A 19,419-nucleotide genomic window follows, 5' to 3' on the forward strand; every position below is an offset into this window, starting at 1 on the left:
GAGAAAAGCCCCTGAGTGTGGAGTGGTGTATCCTTGAGCTTTAGAAACATCTTCAATGGATTGAGAAGTCCATGTAATTAATATAAAACCACAATGTCCGTGGTGGCTGCTTTCCATGATTTTTAAAGAAGAAAACAAGGTAGGAAAATCCTGTTCTCTACAGGCATGAGCTAAACACCCAGAAATGACAGTAAACAGCTCTGCAGACCTAGGCTCCTCTGCTAGCATTACAAGTTTCAAACTGGGGATTTTCTTGAAAACATTAAAGAATCTTTAGGTAACAGATTACTGTCTAAGTGCTCTCAGCTTTTTTTTTACCTCCTTCGAGGATGGAAGTTTACTTGTTTTATTACCTTTTCATTTCTTTTTTAAAAGACATCCTTAGGGCAACAATAGATGCAAATAAAAAGGATGCAGATGCAGTGTACCTTGTTTTCTTTCAACCTCCTCACTGAACAAATCCACAGTACAAGTCCAGATTGTAGTTTTCCATGTTTCCTTCTGTTGTCATCCAATTTACATGAACAAATTCTTGGGGTGTTTTTTTAAAAAAATAATATCCTAAGTATATGAAGTCAAAACTTAATTTATTCTTAAGAATACATGTGAACAACTTTTCATTGAAGCATGCAAATTTTCTAGCATCTCAAGCCTCTCATAGTACAGCATAGGATGCAATCGTTTTCTCAACCAATCTCCTTTTAATAAAAATTCAGTTGGTTTCTGCTTCTGTGTCTTTGAATCTTAAATATAAATGGTTGTGTCAAGTGAAATGTGAACTTTCTTTCTCATTTCAGTAGATAACTTCCCAAAGGGTCTGGAGGAATTTGCAATCGCACTAACAAACCCCCCACAATAGTTAAGATAAATTTTGTGTTCTCTACCCCTCTCATTTCCTGCTAAAGTGAAGGGAGAAAAGATTAATTTTGTCTATTTTAATTTACTCTTGACTGTTCCCACCTTAGACAGTCACTGAGGGAGAAAATGGCAATCTCCCCTGAGTTCTGGGGTCAGAGCACTCCCTAGAGGCAAGCTCTTCCCTGGCAGGAAAGGGGCACAAAGTGTTTTCTTTGTTTATATTTGGTTGATTTCAGCCCTGGGTGAAATATTTCCTGCTCCTATTTCTACTCCTCTTGAGTGAGTTTGCTTCCTTTTGTTCTAGAGCTCTCAGATGTGCTGTTAAGTCGTTAGTGTATGATCTCTCCAGTTTCTTTACCAGGGCACTTAGTGCTCTGAACTTTCCTCTTAGCACTGCTTTCATCGTGTCCCATAAGTTTGGGTATGATGTGTCAACATTTTCATTAAATTCCAGGAAGTCTTTAAAGTCTTTATTTTTTCCCTGACCAAGTTATCATTGAGTAAAGTTCAGTGTTCAGTTTCCACATGTATGTGGGCTTTCTGTAGTTTTTGCTGTTATTGAGCACCAGCCTTAGGCCATGGTGATCTGATAGGATGCATGGTATTATTTCAATCTTCTTATATTTGTTGAGGGTATTTTTTGTGACCAATTATATGGTCAATTTTAGAGGAGGTACCATGAGGTACTGGATAGAAGTTATATTCTTCTTTAGGGTGAAAAGTTCTGTAGAGATCTGTTAAATCCATTTGGTTTATAACCTTCCTTAGTTTCACTGTGTCACTGTTTAGTTTCTGTTTCAATGGTGAGAATGGGGTGTTGAAATCTCACACTATTATTGTGTAGGGTTCAATATGTGTTTTGAGTTTTAGTAAAGTTTCCTTTATGAATTTGTGTGCTTTTGCATTTGGGAAATAGATGTTCAGAAGTGAGACTTTCTCTTGGATTTTCCCCTTGATGGATATGAAGTGTCCTTCATTTATGCTTGATAACTTTTTTTTTTTTTTTTTTTTTTGGTTTTTCGAGACAGGGTTTCTCTGTGTAGCCCTGGCTGTCCTGGAACTCACTTTGTAGACCAGACTGGCCTCGAACTCAGAAATCCGCCTGCCTCTGCCTCCCGAGTGCTGGGATTAAAGGCGTGCGCCACCATGCCCGGCTGCTTGATAACTTTTGGTTGAAAGTCTATTTTATTGGATATTAGGATGGCAACTCCTCTTTGGAAGACTTTTTTCCATCCTTTTACTCTGAGATAGTGCTGTCTTTGTTGTTGAGGTGTGTTTCTTGTATGCAGCAAAATGCCAGATCTTGTTTGCATATCCAGTCTGTTAGCTTATGTCTTTTTATAGGTAAGTTGAGTTCACCAGGCTCCCAGCAGCAGCAGCTCCAGAACTGGAGGTTGGGGGGTGAGTTTGAAGGGATTTTTTACCAACTGCTCTGAGTGCAGTGTGTCCTCTAGTATGAATTGGGATATGGAGTCTTCATGGAAGCAGACCAACTATGGGTCTGCCCCAGTAGCAAGGACCAGGTGGAAGGGATAGAAGGGATGGAAGGAATGTTTGGATAGTTTTCAATACATTATTTATTCTGATGTAAGTACACCATTGCACATCACATTCTTAGATTTTTGGAACAACAACAAGTGTGACAAATAATAAGTAAATAGATGAACAAACAAATAATTATATTCTTATCTGTACATCTCTTAGGCAGCCTGTAACTTTTCAATGTTTATTGAGAAACTGTTAGTATAAAAATCTATCTCCCTTTTTACTACCCAAACTGAACTGTTTTACAAAACTGTTAAAGATAAAATACTATTTGTTTCCAATACTACCAAAAGAAATTATAATTACAGTTACAATACTGTTCATCAAAACTCTACCAAAGACATCTTTAAGTGTATCAAGCCCACTTCAAGCTTCTTCAAGCCCACTTTTCTACTACTATCAATACCTTTTCCATCCTGTGTATACCCATTCGTTCCTCTGTCTAACCCTTGATATAAGATGTTTGTTCTATTTTTATATATAAATTGTGGGTATTTACTGAATACATGTTTTTAATCTATAAAAGCTAAAGGTCCTGTGTGATGTAAATAATGTTTTCATATCATTGGGATGTTTTGTAATTATCAAAAGCAAAATACATATGTGTGTGTTTGTGTGTATGTGTGTGTGTGTAAAATTGATATTTTTTACAATATTTCTTATTAAAGGAGAATTAATTAAATATAGATTAACAGTTATTTTATACACCATTTGAATGTGAATTGATTATGTTTATTATTTTTAAAGTGTATATTCATTATGTGAGAATACTCTTTTCTTTCTTCCTTTGTAGGGAAACTTTTTGGGTTCAAATTTCCTGGTCTGAGAGTTCTAACATACAGAAAACAGTCCTTGCCACAGGAAGACCCGGATGTGGTAGTCATTGATTCTTCTAAACACAGCGATGACTCTGTGGCCATGAAGCACTTTAAGTCTCCCACGAAAGAAAGTTGCAGTCCCTCTGAAGCAGATGATACGAAAGCCTTGATACAGCCTAGCCAGTGTTCTCCCTTAGTGAACATATCAGGACCTCTGGACCATTCCTCTCCCAAAAGACAATGGGACCGCCTCTACCCTGACATGCTGCAGTCAAGTTCCCAACTAACACACTCCAGGTCAAGGGAGAGCCTCTGTAGCATACGGAGGGCATCTTCAGTTCATGATATAGAAGGGTTCAGTGTCCACCCCAAGAACATATTTAGAGATCGACATGCCAGTGAAGGTATGTAACATGGAAAGATTTTTAATTGGGTAATAGAAGTTTATTTTTACATTGCTTCAAAACTGAACAGCAGTCTGTTTCTTCACAGAAGAAATGTGATTAAAGCTATTAAAAACACGAGTGTTGCATTAAGAATGTTTTTTTCTCGTTTCCTCTTTGAACCCTAGTGAGTAATTTGGTTTCTTCTGGCTTTTTTATCAGTGTTTCTGAAATAGTGTAACCATTATCAGCCTGCTTCCTGGTGTGTTGATTAATTAATCCCTAATTTAAGATATGATTAAGTGATGAATTCTATCATCTTAAGCATAATTAATTTTCTGGGGTTTAGCAAATAATCACACCCTGGAAGAAAAAGCAGTGTGGCCTCACTGGACTGTGTCATTGACCGTCAGCTGTGGGAGATAGGTGGGAAGAGCAGGATAGGTTAGTGGGGAAACCCATTGGGCAATTTGGAAAGCAGAATCAGAATTTATTTTCTATCTAGCCCAGTTCACATTCCTAAATTAGCCAGAGTGAAAGGTGTGCTTTGAAAGTCACCAAGGAAGCAATCTATCTTTGGCATGATAATGGATACCATTGTTTGAGTGGTTAGGATGCCTGAAGCAGTGCTTCTTTTTTTTAAATCTCATAGCAATTCTGTAGGTTAGGAAGCGGTTTTACACACTATTTGTAGATACATAAACAACTGGCACAGGGCAGGCAAGAAGGGAACAAAGTTAGTCAATGTTGAGGCTCCTATGGCCTCACTGCTCAAAAGGTTTCAAATCCACCAGCAATTGCTCCCCTTCACTCCTGTTCCAATACACTGCACCGTCAGGAAAGTCGGCTGAGTCCAAGGCTCCTGAGAGTAGCCCCACTGGATACCCAGACACACTTTTCCAACCCTTGCAGAATTAGACTCGTGAAGGGTCTGCTGTCCTTTCCCAGAATCCTCATTCCTTCACAAGCCTTTGCCACCTATGCTGTTTTCTGCTGTCTTTTCAAAAACGTAAATCTGCTCATGAGGGTCCTCACTATAGCATTCTCACCATTATACCAAATGAGCAAAGTTACTTTTTAGCTGTCTTGGAGACTGTTCACACCAAGGCAATTTGCTAACTCACACACTGTACCATACATATTCCTCCTTCACTACTTTGTTCTGTCTAAAATCCTCTTTGCTGTTCATATGCTGTCCACCTGCAAGCACTAATTTCTCCCTTTCCAAATCAGAGGATTCAAATGATTTCCTAAATTAAATGAAACTATAGTTTTCAAAAGTAGTGCATAGCTTAGCATTTATTCTATAGTTATCAACACATACAGCTATAGATGTATACACATATATATGCATATAATATATACATACATACACACACATATATATACTTATATATATACATATTTCTCTGTTTATATCAATGATGGTTGCATGTTAAAACATATAAGATGCCATCTTATACCTGCAGTTCTTCAGACTTAACACTCAGCCCAGCGTACTACTTATGACAGATACTCAATACCATTGTCTTGGCATTGAGAGAACCATGCACAGGAATCATATTCTAATATCATACTCACAGGATATAATGAGCTCCTTCCTCCACATACATTGATTTAAACCAAAGTCTTAGTATTGAGTCATGTGGGGGAATCTTTCTAAAGGGCACAGTGAAGTAGAAAATACAGAAGAGCTGAAAGAAAAGAAGTTGGCAGGGGTGTGAGGGAAGATTGCAAAGAGAGATAAGAAACAGAAATTATCTCAGAATAGAAAGAAGAGTTTGGAATAAGGCAACATTACAAGAGTAATTAGCACGTCCACTTTAACCTATGGTCTGAGAAGAGTAAAAAGACAAAATCAATGACAATCCCCAAGCTAGATAATTATGCTCCAGACCCCCTAGGAATATTGGGTTCAATATTTTCTGACCAAATGAAATCTATATAACTGGACGTCTGAACAAAGCATCCTATGATGAATTCCAATAAATTCAGCACTCTTTCAAATGAACAGCATGTAGTGTAGTTTGTCCTGGCCAGTTAGTATATTCATCTTTAGCAAGCATACTGTGTCTTCAGATTTTTCCCATAGAAAACTGACCTTTTCATACTCAGTACATCCTGCATGCTTTGCCTGTGTTTCAATAAAATTTATTAGTATTGTATATGGAGCTTTACAACTGTTATCCTCTCAGGTGGCCACCTCATGGTACACCATTACTAACACAATTATAAGAAAGGATGACTTGGTATTTTTGATATTTTTGGATTTCCCAATTCAAGAACTATATGTAGACTGATGCTTAATAATAAGATCATGTTTTGTTCTCTCTTCTTTGGGCTAAACAGTTTCAGTAAATTACCACTGGCCTGCCAGTACCACGTCAGTGTGTTGCTGCAGACCGATAAACTCTCAGAATGTTCACCACAGTACTTCAGCCACAAAATGATCTTACTTTTAAAAACCACTGATAGTCTTTTGAAGGAATTCCTGTTCCTGGGACTATGTAACTCGATATACTTGAGAAATGGAAGACAAGTCAGACTAGGCAAAAGACCTTCACTGTTGATTTTAGTTTTACCAATCCTTGAAAATGATTAAGCTATAAAACCCTAGAGGCACTAGATTTGAGAAGTTCTCATTTAAACATAGTACTATCCTCTCATGTACTTTATCTTTATAGTTCTTATGGATATATTAGTAGTTAAGATTTTGCATAATCCTCTTATTTCTGTCTACTGAAAAGTACCTTGAAATTTTCCTTCCTAAGGCATATATTACAGAGACTGTCAGTCTTTTTCTGAAATCTGTTCCAAGTTAACATTATGAAAATTTAGTAAAAATATAGTATTATAAAAAGGAAGGTTAAAAATATACATGGAAAATATAAACTTCAATTAGTTTATCATGACACTCAAGAAACATAAAATTAGTCTGCCAAAACACTACAAAAGAGTCTAACTGTTCTGCTTTCTGCACTTTATATTGCTGGTACCACAGATGCTACTGTCAATATATAACACCAGGTATTTTGTGCTTTAACTTCGGAACAATTTTAGACAATCAATCAACCAATCAACCAATACATACATACATAAATGTATTAAATAAAGCCATTGATGGGCATAGAAGAAATAACAAAGAACACCACCAGCTCTTTTCAGTGTGAAGTTTCTCACTCTTCCCAAGTGTCAAAGCTTCACTAACTCTAGGCTAACTTTACTTACATTTGTCTTTACAGCCTATAGGTTTAGGAAGTAAGCATGCTTGCATGCGTGTGGGGCGGGGGAGGCATTCTATTGGTAGTTTTCAGTAGTGCTGGGGGTCAAACCAGGGCCACATAAATGTTAATCAAGTATCCTGCTCCAAAGCTAACCTCCAGCTCCACTTTTAAATTTTTCTAATCACTTGCAAAACAGTTACTACTTTATTAATGATTTTAGGCCACTCTGAGGGTGAAATTATTACTGTGTAAACAAGATCTTGTTCAATGTTCCTTTTTTGTGTTTTGTTAAAAGAGAGGAGAAAAAAAATGCCACTACAAGTCACATTTTATTCACACACTTCTGACCAAGGCAATGTCTTCTCTAACAATTCCATAAACCATAGTATTGAAATTGCTTTCAATATAAACTTTGAAGCAATAGTGCAGTATCCCAAGATTTTGAATATGCACCATGATAAGATGGATGGCAACAAATGTATACATTTCTCAAACCTTGTATAGACTTGAATGGTTTCTTATGACTTCATTTATTTTAAGCTTCTGTATTTCAAAGCTGGTAATACATATTAATACATATTTTCAGTACCACAGAGGAAACATTGAGATTTCTAATCTCAACATAAATCTGAAAACACTCAATGCCAAGATTTTAAAACAGCATGTTTAAATATAAACAAATGTATAAACATTATAGGTTGTATGCTGCACAGTGAAAATGCAAAATCTTTTTACACAATAAAGTCTCTCATTGATATATTTTACCAAAGAATACTATTTCATAGTTTTCAATACTATTTGATATTTTTAAGGTACACAGTAAAGAACAGTAAAGGACAGTTAGCAAAGCTATTCTAAACTATTCAAATTGGATTAGCAATCCATTATCTTATAAACTTTTTTCATACTAACATGCTAAGGTTTAATTACATAGAAAAATACTTGACATGCAACATGTCATGTTGTTTTCCTTTGACTTGTTACAAGCTACACTTGGGGAGACATAAAAATTGGCTTTTGACAGGGTGGTAAGTGAAACCAATTGCCAGCAACTATGCAGATCTTTCCCCAAAATGCTATAATTTAAAAATCTGTAACTTACAACTGTTTAAATTAAGTGCCATGACGATTTCACTTCTTTATAATGTTTATTATTGCTGATAATTACATTTTACTGGTTAATGCTTTTTAACAATTTTTATATTTATACTCTGATTTTTTTCTGACTGTTTCTACTAAGCTAGTTTGGTGTACTTAACATAATTTTAGTCTTCTTTTTTTATATTTCTCTCTCTTTTACTCTCATGTGCTCAAAACAGACAATGGTCGAAATGTCAAAGGTAATGTATAAACTCAAATTTCACCATCCGGTGCTTAAAGAGCCCTGTATTTGGCATGTTGAGCTGCCTGCTGTATGCCCTGTTGATGCCATATCTCCTTGCTGCCCTCAGCTACTCCAGGTGCCTGGTGGAGACATCATGGCTTGATTTTGCTGGAGACATGATTACTTTCTCTGCTGTGCCATCAAAGTGATGTTCAATGTCTTTTTATCCTGAAAAAAAAAAAAAAAACAAGAACACTTCCTAAATATTTGGAAAGAAATGAATGTCAAGATGAATCTATCCCAATGTAAAAGAAGCACATGATCTGTTTCAGGGCATTTGTTTTCTTTTGAGTACAGGATTATATAAAATGATCAGAGAGCTCTATCACACAGTCACTTCACTTGTTCCTCTTTTGTTTCCTTAAAACTAGTTTCACGTTCCTGGATGGCAGGGGGTATGGTTTTAAGCTTACTGTAGTAGTATACTGTGCCTGCATGACAGCCATTCTCTATTTTTCTCTATTATATTTCAATCCCTTTAAATTGTATTCTATCTTATTCTAACCGCTGGCATGGTTTACAACTACCACAGGGTAATATTTAACTGAGAGATATTCTGGATAAATTTGGATTTGGCTAAATAATTGAACTCCAATTTTATTTTGGCTACCAAAGTGGATGCAAGGATCAAAATGTTTGGCTAGATTTTTGGCCGTGCATGCTGCTGTGGATGTGTAAATGGTGACAGTGATCCATCTTCTGCATGTATGTTGCATGAACATGTCTCCACCAGTAACCCTCATTACTCAGGACTTACTGTCTTGGCCTCCCTCTTCTTTATGTCACTAGCAATCTGACCACTGTGGGGTTTTGTGTATCTACTTCTTAATTGCTTTCCTAATTAATTTGAAACTGCCATTGCTTATAAATGAGTAGGACTAGAGACTATAGATGATATGTGATCAGAATCCCAGTATAATTTGGACAAAAGTGAGACTGTGAGACCCTTTTTCTTTGCCTTGTCTATCATTTTGTAAACACTTCCAGAAAGGTCTGTGCAGGAGACCTCCAATAGTGAGATGGGATTTTGTCTACATGGATGTTCTGTTCTTGGTCTGTCCATTGTGACTTTTAAAAGGGAGAAGCTGATTCCACCTGTGGGTGGTAGTTTTAGTTGACAATTCAGAATGAACCCTCAAATAGTATATAAATTCTTCCTGCCTGCTTGTTCCTTGGAAATATTAATGCGTAAAATTAATAAATGAGTAGATATTGATTTTCCAGTGATTAAAAAAAAACTAAAGTGAGAAGTGAATAGTTTGATTGAAGTCATTTGAAAATTAAATTTAAAAATTAAAATTAAAAAAGAAGCTAAAACAAAAAATGTAAAAAGAAGCTAAAACAAAACAAAAAAGAAAAAAGAAAGAAAAGAAATTAGGCTGGACCCAAACTAGTGGCCCAATGATGAGGCTATAGTTCAGTGATAGACCACTTACATTTGTGAGCCCTGATCAAATCTGGAGCAACCAAAGAAAGAAGGCAGCAGGGGTGAGAGAAAGGCAGGAAGAAAGAAAGAAAGAAAGAAAGAAAGAAAGAAAGAAAGAAAGAAAGAAAGAAAGAAAGAAAGAATCTACTGCCAATCATCTATTTGTCTAAAATAAAGCCATTTTGTTTAAATTATATTATTACATTAAACCAAATTTTATCTTCAATATCTCTGTTTTATAATAGAAATCCCAATCAACTGACTGAAACTTGTTTTATGTGTATGTGTGTGCGTGTATTTCAGATGCACATTCAGTTTTAATTGATCATTCTCATAAAACTACAAATACAAAAAAGGAAATCCATCAAGTATGCTTGTAAAATAAATTAATGCTGACTCTAAGCCTTAGTAGGTAAAATATTATATAAAGGAAAAATACATCTCTACATTGCTTTGAGAGCAGAACATATTATTATAATTGAAGACCACCCTAGAAAAGAGCATGCATAAACTTGCAATGCAGATAAAAGATTTGCAGAGTTGTCTGATTGTTCCCTTTAAAGTTCAGGTGCTGCCTAATTCCTCTGCATAAGGAGTATAGACATCTTTATTTTCAGAAGAGGCCATACGTTAACTATCTTGGGAAGTCTGTTTTAACTCCCATTTCACAAAGAACTAGCACCAGCCTAAATTTTTCATCCCTCCATCTGTACCCAGTGGACATAGAGATACATTCTCTGGCTGATAGAACTCAAAATTTAAAACCTCACCAGCGAAAGAGAGCAAACGAGCTCTCAGTGTTTTCTTTAAAAACTAGATAATTTTCACCCAACCCTTTTCTTCAGGTCAATTCGGTTTCTCTTCAATTAGTTTTCTTAGCACTCTGACACCTTAAACAACAGTTAAGTGTTATTTTTAGAAACTGTAACCCCTGTTGAAGGAGAAAAGCTATTTCATACAAATCGCATACTATATGTAGATAGGAGAATCTAAGGCAATATCTCTAGAACATGAAAAGGGCTTCTAATGTTACTTGGAAAACTCCAGAATCACCTCACAGGCAGGGGTTTGCTTATCTGTTCCCAATTCTACTTCATAGAGACAGTGTTTACTCTGCTCATCCTATTTAGTAAGTCATTGAAAAAGTTGTGCCCCGAGATTGTTTTTAAGAGCTGCTGTACCATGCTTAGGAGTTTCCCACCAGTCCACGATATCGTTACAAGTCAGAAACCAAACTTCTCTCAAGATTGGTAAGAACTTTCAGCTCCACTGTAGCCAGGAGACCCGTGGGTGGAGAGTGAGAGAGAGAGAGAGAGAGAGAGAGAGAGAGAGAGAGAGAGAGAGAGAGAGAGAGAGAGATTTGACAGAACTTGTTTCTCACACACTGTATTGGCCATTACCCAGAAGCCCATGACCTTATCAGGATCTGCAAATTGATTCTTAGTGGTGACAGTCTGCTTTGGCAGGTTATGTGTCATGCATGCACTGGAATAGAATTGGTAGCTACTGAAGCCAAATAGCTTGATGAGCACTTCTTATGTCCTTTTCTGAGTGCTGTAACACTTACCGACTCCTGCTTATTCACAGGATTCTTTGGCAAAGCTTCATTGCTAATGCTACATTGGCATTCTCTCTAATGTTAATATGCCTTAGTAATCCATTTCATTAAATTTATCAAAATAAACTCATTGTCCTAAGAAGTACAGTAAGGGTTCAACAAGATAGCAAAAGCACTTGCTGCCAGAAAATGCAAACGTGACGAGTGGAGCTTGAGTCCAAGAAACCATATCATACCATGTAAAGAAGAGAGAACCAATTCCATGCAACTGGTCCTATGGTATTCATGTGCACATGCCTTGACATTTGGGCCCCTAAATACATACCACACACACACACCATCATCACCGCCATCACCACCACCATAGCTAAAACAAACAACAATAATAAATAAAAAATAAAACATTACCTCAGCCAGATAAATAGTCTCATCATATATATTTCAAGTGTTTTAAAATCTAAATATCTTAGTTTGTTGAGTTTCTGTCCATGGTTTGAAAATGTAGCTTATTCTATGTCCCCAGGTTCTTGTACTCGAGTTTGTCTGATGGTTGGTGTAGTCACCTGACCACCTGCTTTCCCTCTTCTAATCACACAGGGACACACATCGTTATCCCTTTTGTCACCCACCTTCAAAGAAAGCCAGTCTCCTGGTACATTTTTGAGCCCTCTATTCCCTTCAACTGAATCTACCATGTCCCTTTATTTCTGCCTGCTCCTTCTCTTTAAATTAATTTACTTTGTTTTTCAGGCCAATCTCCTTTCTTTCATTAGAATCCCAAATCCCATCTGTCCATGATCATTGTCAGGGAGGCTGCCCATCACCTCTAAGCCCTCAGCCAAGGCCTCTTTGAATGTAGACCTAGGAGGTAGGAAACCTTATGTTTTAATCTTTGGTTTTGACTCACACCCTTTGACCTCATATCCTGACAGCTTAAGTTTAGAATTGGTGAGAAATGTATTATTAATTCCTGCCTTAAAGCACTGAGGATGTATTCCATTGGAATTAGTATAGAATTCAGAGAAATCTATGAGAACCATATCTTTGTGGATCAAAAAGACGTCTAGGTGGAAAGATATGACTCAAAGTCAGGAGAAAGAATGCTGCACTTTGCTATACAGGAAAAAATAAGCTTGGAATGCCTTATCTGATTGGGGGTACATAAACTATTTTAAATATACTGTTATGCTGAACTCATTAAATATATTCATTCAAAAGAAAGCTTTCATCATCTCATTAAGACCAAAAATCCAAAACAAATACACCGAAATGATTGTGTAGAAGATTGTTTTTAGTATTAAATGAGAGAAGCTAAAATAGGGAGGGTAAAGAGGCTGCAAGTTCAGAGCTACACCTGACTAAGACATTTTATCAAAGAGTTCTCAGCTCTTGCTGACCCAATAATCCTTTCCTCAAAAGTATTTTATTTTACTAACCTGATGTTCCTGAAATGGAGTTCAGAGATTGTTAACAACTTCTAAAATAATAAGATTCTCTAACTTTAATATAAAGGATTCACAAAGGTAAACAAAGCAATTTATAATCAAATAATATATATCATTTGAATATAAATATACTGAGGAAATAATTCAATAAACTCAATAGAAAAGTTGGCTTTCAAGAAGCTAGGGACATGACTGACTGTTCCATATAAAAGAAGTAACGTGGGGGAGCAACCATACTAAATAATAATAAATTGAGGTTTAACAAAAATTTTGAGTGTTTTAAATACTCAACGTAATAAACAACTAAGAGAACCTGAAAGGGATGCCAGGATGTGTGATATTCTTATAAGGTGTCTTTCACTTTAAGCATTCTTTAAAAATTACTCTCCATATGATCTAATAACAATGAATTGTATAAAAGGTAGACACATCGATGAATGTGAAGGTGTATCTTTATCTTCCTGTTAAAAGCACATGTTGGAAATCACATGCTTTGCTAAGAATGAGAAGAAGTGTACTGCAGGTAAAGTACTTGCTCCACCAGAATGGTGGCCAGAGTTGTATTACCCTCACATTACAAGAACACATGCACAAGCACACACGCACACACGCACACACGCACACACGCACACACACACACACACATGCACGCACGCACGCACGCACGCACGCACGCATGCATGCAAGCACACACACACTCATAAGAATACTTAATTAAAATTGAAAATAAATAAATAAACAATGAGTAAGGTCGGTACAGATGCACAAAGAAGCACTATAGACAAGTCGTGGAAGTTCTCTAAAGTTTTAGCAAAATGACACCGAAAACCATGTCAGATGTTCAGCATTTAGGGTGTAGTGTTCTTTCATGAGGGCACATGCCATTTGACATTGGGAAAGGGATAATTATGCAAAATACATGATGATGATGATGTAAAATACTTTAAAAGGCATTTGACTCAGAACCTTAGTGTAATTCTTATAATGACCTGGAAATTTAATGTTTGCTCCCAGTTATCAAAGAATAATCAAGGGTCCTGCTCTGCATATTTACACAAGGCAGGTGTAGACACAGGCTCTCACCAGAACTCTAAGATTTTGTATTGGCCACTCAGATGCTACAAAGATTGCAATTTTATATAACATATTTTTTAATAGTCACATACTCTAATGAAATTATGCAAGGGTATTAAAGCAATGTTTAATCTCCCATGTTCATCATAAGTGTAGCTCTAGAAATTTAACATTACTGCAACTCTACGAAGTATATTATGCTGCTTTACTGGGAATATCTTAGAGATTCAGATCATTACAAGCATGTAACTATATGAGAGCACCTTTGAACACATTCACTGAGTTGTCAAAGTGAGAATCAGAACTGTGGTACTCGAATTTCCATCTTTATGACAACCAGTAGGCACCCTGATGAACATCCCTTTGGGGCAATAGTTCATACTCTATAACCATAAATATAGCTAATTCTATAGCGTGACCACAACTAGCCATGAGGATAATAAAACTAAACTAACATATTTTGCTGGACTATTAACATCCTAGATCAGCTACATAGACTTTCCTACAGAAGTACAACATAAGGGGGTGTGTTCCAGAAATGATTTCAAGTTGAAAAATTAGAATTTAATAAATTTAAAAACATTTTTTCTCTGCTTTAATGTCACCACTTATGACTTTTATTCATATCCCTAAGTACAGATGAATTACCCAGGGAAAGAAAATATAGCATTGCAGTTAGGAAAAAAGGCAACAATGTCTAAGACATCTAAAGTCCTAGTGCATGTTACAATTTCCAATGGGCCTGAAATGTAGGCAAAAATTATACAAAGCAGGAAAACGCCCATCAGAAAAACATATTATAAAAATAAGTAGGAACATAAGGTGGAAACTTTGAAAAGGACTTGAAAAATAACATTTCTGTTAGAAGATTTGAATAATGTGATACCTCTGTAAATATATATATATATATATAATATGTATATGTACATATATTTATGAGAGTATTCTTATGCAAATAAGTATATGCATGCAAACACTCAATAACATTCTTTGATTAAATAGGCTAGATCCTCATCATGGGGGAAATTCAGCCAGCAGGAAAATAATGCAACTCAAGAGAGGCAGTATTTGTTAACTATAAACATTTTAAATTACTTCAAATTTTATAAATTTAACAGTAGAAATTTTCATAAACAAAACTGTATGTTTCTATTGTACATAAGAGTAACCGAATGATTGAAATGATGGATATTGTCCTTAGCATTATGTTAGACCTGAATGAATTTAGTTATTTGAACCCAAGTATAAGAGTCAATTTTTTTCTTTTGAGACAATGTCTCACAATGTTGGCCTCTCTGGCCTGGATTTATTGTATAGACCAGGCTGACCTCCAACTCAGAGAGATCTACCTGCCTCTGCCTTCCAAGTGCTGTGACTAAAGGCATGCACAATCACTCCCATATTGTTATTATAATTTTTATTTTTTAAGATTATAATAAAATAACATATTATTTTTCCATCCTTTTCTGTAACCACCACTTTACTATGAGTGGCATGTTAATTTTATGGCTCTTGAGAGATTACACCGGAGCAGGCAGTTCAATTTTGGCATAATGTAGTGAGCACCAAGAAATGTCTGTCCTGCCTAAGAAGGAGGAAAGCCCAAGGACCACTTGCTTGTAGCCCTTGATAGCCCCAAGATCTACTTGCTTCTACCATTAACCGGAGCATTAATTGGAGGCACCCGAGGATCATAGTGGTAGAACAAGTTTCAGATAAAAGATGGGCAGAAGTAACTAAAAGGGACTCTTCATGCCCTGCTCTCTCAATCAAAAAATACACTGTAGAACACTAGTGTTCTTGGAGATTTTAAATGATTCTTCATAGTGCTAAGTTTTAAGAATGATAATATGGAGTAAGCAACAAATTCAGCACATAAGAACTCCAGACTATTTCTTGACACCACAAATAGCAAACAGCGGGTGCATTCCTGAAGAATATTGCACTGGTTAGACTCCTGACCTTCAACAAGGTAACCGTGGGGTTTCTACGCTTCCTAGTTGTCTTTGTAAGTACAGAATGCTGGCTGTGATTGGGGGCTTTCAACTCAGACACTCTCTGTCTCCTAACTATGGTCATGTCTACTTTAAGTTGTGTTTGCCATAGCAACATTCTTGGGTAGTCTAGTTATAGGATTTTTCTATTTAAAAAAAAAATGTAACTGAAAATGAAATAAAAAATTTCAAGATCCCCAGAAGAACCCTGAGGACTTCAACAGAGAATAAGAGCAGGCCCGTGCCGCATGCCCACATCGCGGTCTTCAACTATATCTAGGTAAAAATCTTGTAGAGACTTCGTGGATCATTTCCTATAGGTAGGAGAAGACCTGAAGAAAGCAACTAGCTTGTGTCAGTGGCAAGCGAGAGACAGTAACTTAAACCAGGCATGTTTAAACTAAACCTTTATAGTTTCGTGAGCAACCTGATTTAAACCTGGCCAGTTCTTCCTGAAGTAACCCCCAACATGGCAAACACCTGTGGTAGAATCCAGTCAATAGCAGGGCATGAACAGCAGGGCTTTTGTTTGTTTGAACTGTGTTTTGCTCTGTTTTATTTTTCTTCTTCTAGCCCTTAATAAAAGAAGCCAACTCATGGCAGGAGTTGTCATTTGTGCTTCTAGTACCTAAAAATTCCCTCTGGTTCTCACGTGTCCCTCCGTGTAGCAAAAGGTGTTCATATATAAACTCACTGCACTTTGTCACTGAGATCATACCAGTCATGGCTCATTAGCAATGCATTCAAGACCATCTTTTTTATTTTCTTATTTTTTCTATTTCTTCTGGATACTGTTTTTACAAATATTTTCCCACTTTTCTAGGACCTTTTAATCATATCAAGTCAAGCCTGCTGGGATCCACGTCAGACTCAAACCTCAATAAGTACAGCACCATTAACAAGATCCCGCAACTCACTCTGAATTTCTCAGACGTCAAAACAGAAAAAAAGAATACATCCCCTCCTTCTTCAGACAAAACTATTATTGCACCCAAGGTTAAAGAAAGGACACACAATGTGACCGAAAAAGTAACCCAGGTAAGATGTTATTTTACTATACATTTCAGCTGTGAGGTAGGCTATTTTCTGTATACCATGAAGCATATTTTTCTCTCTAATAGTGGGAAGACATTTATCTCAATAGCATGATATATCGAAGAACTCCTAAGGAAATAGATTAACAAAGTTAACTACAATAATTTTTGTCTGTTACTAGATTGACCAAAATTGAGCTAACTTAGTAGTATGTATTGCTCTGAAATAATTACTGAGATATTCATCATACTTGGACATTTATTGACTTTCTGTCAACCCTTACGTTATAAAACGTTTTTAGAGAAATGTAATGGATATGAATATTGGGATTTTAGAGGTTTAGTTGGGATTTCCTCCTAACTGTGACATTTCCTTTTGCACTGATTCCATTAAATTGAGCTGTATGCAAACTGATGGAAAGGAAAGGTACCTAATATGACAAAACATTAGTGTGAAACAATGCATCTCACAGCAACAATATTTTATAATTTTTCAAATAAATATTGCAACGTAAATTATGACAAAGGGGCAGTGTCCAAATGTCCTGACTCAAAGAAAAGATAAAAGGGATATGTACTTATTATGTCCAAATACCCACCTAAGCAGTACCTCGCTTTTGCTTACACTGCACTTATAATGTTAGAGATTCATGGCTCTAAATTTTCACGTAAGCAATTCCTCTACAAACAATTTAGTGTATTTGCTTAGCAAGTCTTTGTGTAAACAGCCCGCAATAAAAAAGGCAAATTTGACCTAAGCCCTTATTCTTTTTTGTTTCTTTTTTTTTTCTTAGGTGTTTTCTTCATTTACATTTGCAATGCTATCCCAAAAGTCCCCCATGCCCTCCCCACCACTCCCCTACCCACCCTCTCCCACTTCTTGGCCCTAGTGTTCCCCTGTACTGAGGCATATAAAGTTTGCAAGACCAATGGGCCTCACTTTCCATTGATGGCTGACTAGGCCATCTTCTGATACATATTCAGCTAGAGACACGAGCTCCTTGGGGTACTGGTTAGTTCATATTGTTGTTTCACCTATAGGGCTGCAGATCCCTTTAGCTGCTTGGGTGCTTTCTCTACCTCCTCCATTGGGTGCCCTGTGATCCATCCAATAGCTGACTGTGAGCATCCACTTCTGTGTTTGCTAGGCCCACGAATAGCCTCACAAGAGACAGCTATATCTGGGTCCTTTCAGCAAAATCTTGCTAGTGTATGCAATGGTGTCAGCATTTGGAGGCTGATTATGGGATGGATCCCCAGGTGTGGCAGTCTCTAAATGGTCCATCCTTTTGTCTCAGCTCCAAACTTTGTCCTTGTAACTCCTTCCATGGGTGTTTTGTTCCCAATTCTAAGAAGGTACAAAGAGTCCACACTTTGGACTTCGTTCTTCTTGAGTTTCATGTGTTTTGCAAATTGTATCTTATATCTTGGCTATTCTAAGTTTCTGGGCTAATATCCACTTATCAGTGAGTACATATCATGTGAGTTCTTTTGTGATTGGGTTACCTCATCAGGATGATGCCCTCCAGGTCCATCTATTTGCTTATGAACTTCATAAATTCATTCTTTTAAATAGCTGAGTAGTACTCCATTGTGTAAATGTACCACATTTTCTGTATTATTCCTCTGTTGAGGGGCATCTGGGTTCTTTCCAGCTTCTGGCTATTATAAATAAGGCTGCTATGAACATAGTGGAGCATGTGTCCTTCTAACTGGTTAGAACATCTTCTGGATATATGACCAGGAGAAGTATTGTGGGATCCTCCGGTAGTACTATGTCCAGTTTTCTGAGGAACTGCCAGACTGATTTCCAGAGTGGTTGTACAAGCTTGCAAGCCCAGCAGCAATGGGGGAGTGTTCCTCTTTCTCTACGTCCTCACTAGCATCTGCTTTCACCTGAATCTTTGATTTTAGCCATTCTGACTGGAGTGAGGTGGAATCTCAGGGTTGTTTTGATTTGCATTTCCCTGATGATTAAGGATGCTGAACATTTTTTCAGGTGCTTCTCAGCCATTCGGTATTCCTCAGGTGAGAATTCTTTGTTTAGCTCTAAGCCCCTATTCTAAGCACTGGGAATTTTGAATTGATAAAGAATTTTTTGTTGTTCTGAATTGTAATTACCATAGGTAGTACTGCACAGGTAAAACCTCTTACTAGTTGAGATACGTATGACAACGCTATGCATTTATTATGGTTGAAAGTGACCAACCAGTATTTGTGAAAGATGATAAAATATGCATGCCATTTGTGATAGCATCCCTAGGATGTACTCTCAAATTTGTATGGTAATGAAGCAGACTACTATCGGTCTTTCCTTCTTCCTAACTATCATAAGTGAAGTCAGTATAATAGAGTTAACTGTTCTAGTATTATAATTCATATTGTACTGGCATCACCTTGGTATCTTTGAATTTACTTGCAACTTTTATCTATCCCTTTAAAATTCTTTTATAAGTAGTAACTACTGTAGATATACATAGAAATGAAGAGACTTAAGAAGAAGTGGAAGCAATGTTAGCAATATTAGGGCCAGGGCCATGCAAGTGGCATGAATGAGTAAAGTTGGAGAAACAGCATAGCAAGCATGATGAAGACTGGCCAAGAACTGTAGAGTGGGATTTCACAAACGTATTTCCAGCCAGCTGTGGTCAGGCAGAAATGTTTGACCAATGGCTG

General features: G+C 36.7%; 1 protein-coding gene across 3 annotated transcripts in view; it reads left to right on the forward strand.

Annotated features, from left to right (window-relative positions):
* Positions 1–19,419, forward strand: part of Kcnh7 (potassium voltage-gated channel subfamily H member 7) — a 464,734-nt gene that overhangs the window by 318,574 nt on the left and 126,741 nt on the right. For 2 of the 3 annotated variants that reach the window (XM_085834833.1, XM_085834834.1), the window contains exons 4-6: positions 3,197–3,625; positions 8,584–8,607; positions 16,533–16,747. In XM_085834833.1, coding sequence (XP_085690959.1) covers positions 3,197–3,625; positions 8,584–8,607; positions 16,533–16,747 — 668 coding nt within the window. Of the gene's footprint in view, positions 1–3,196; positions 3,626–8,147; positions 8,169–8,583; positions 8,608–16,532; positions 16,748–19,419 lie in introns of all 3 variants that reach the window. The other variant, XM_021154157.3, reaches the window with a different exon arrangement.

Source organism: Mus caroli, unplaced genomic scaffold (assembly GCF_978045245.1).
Source record: "Mus caroli unplaced genomic scaffold, Mus_caroli_1 scaffold_2, whole genome shotgun sequence".
In the NCBI taxonomy this organism is placed as follows: Eukaryota; Metazoa; Chordata; class Mammalia; order Rodentia; family Muridae; genus Mus; species Mus caroli.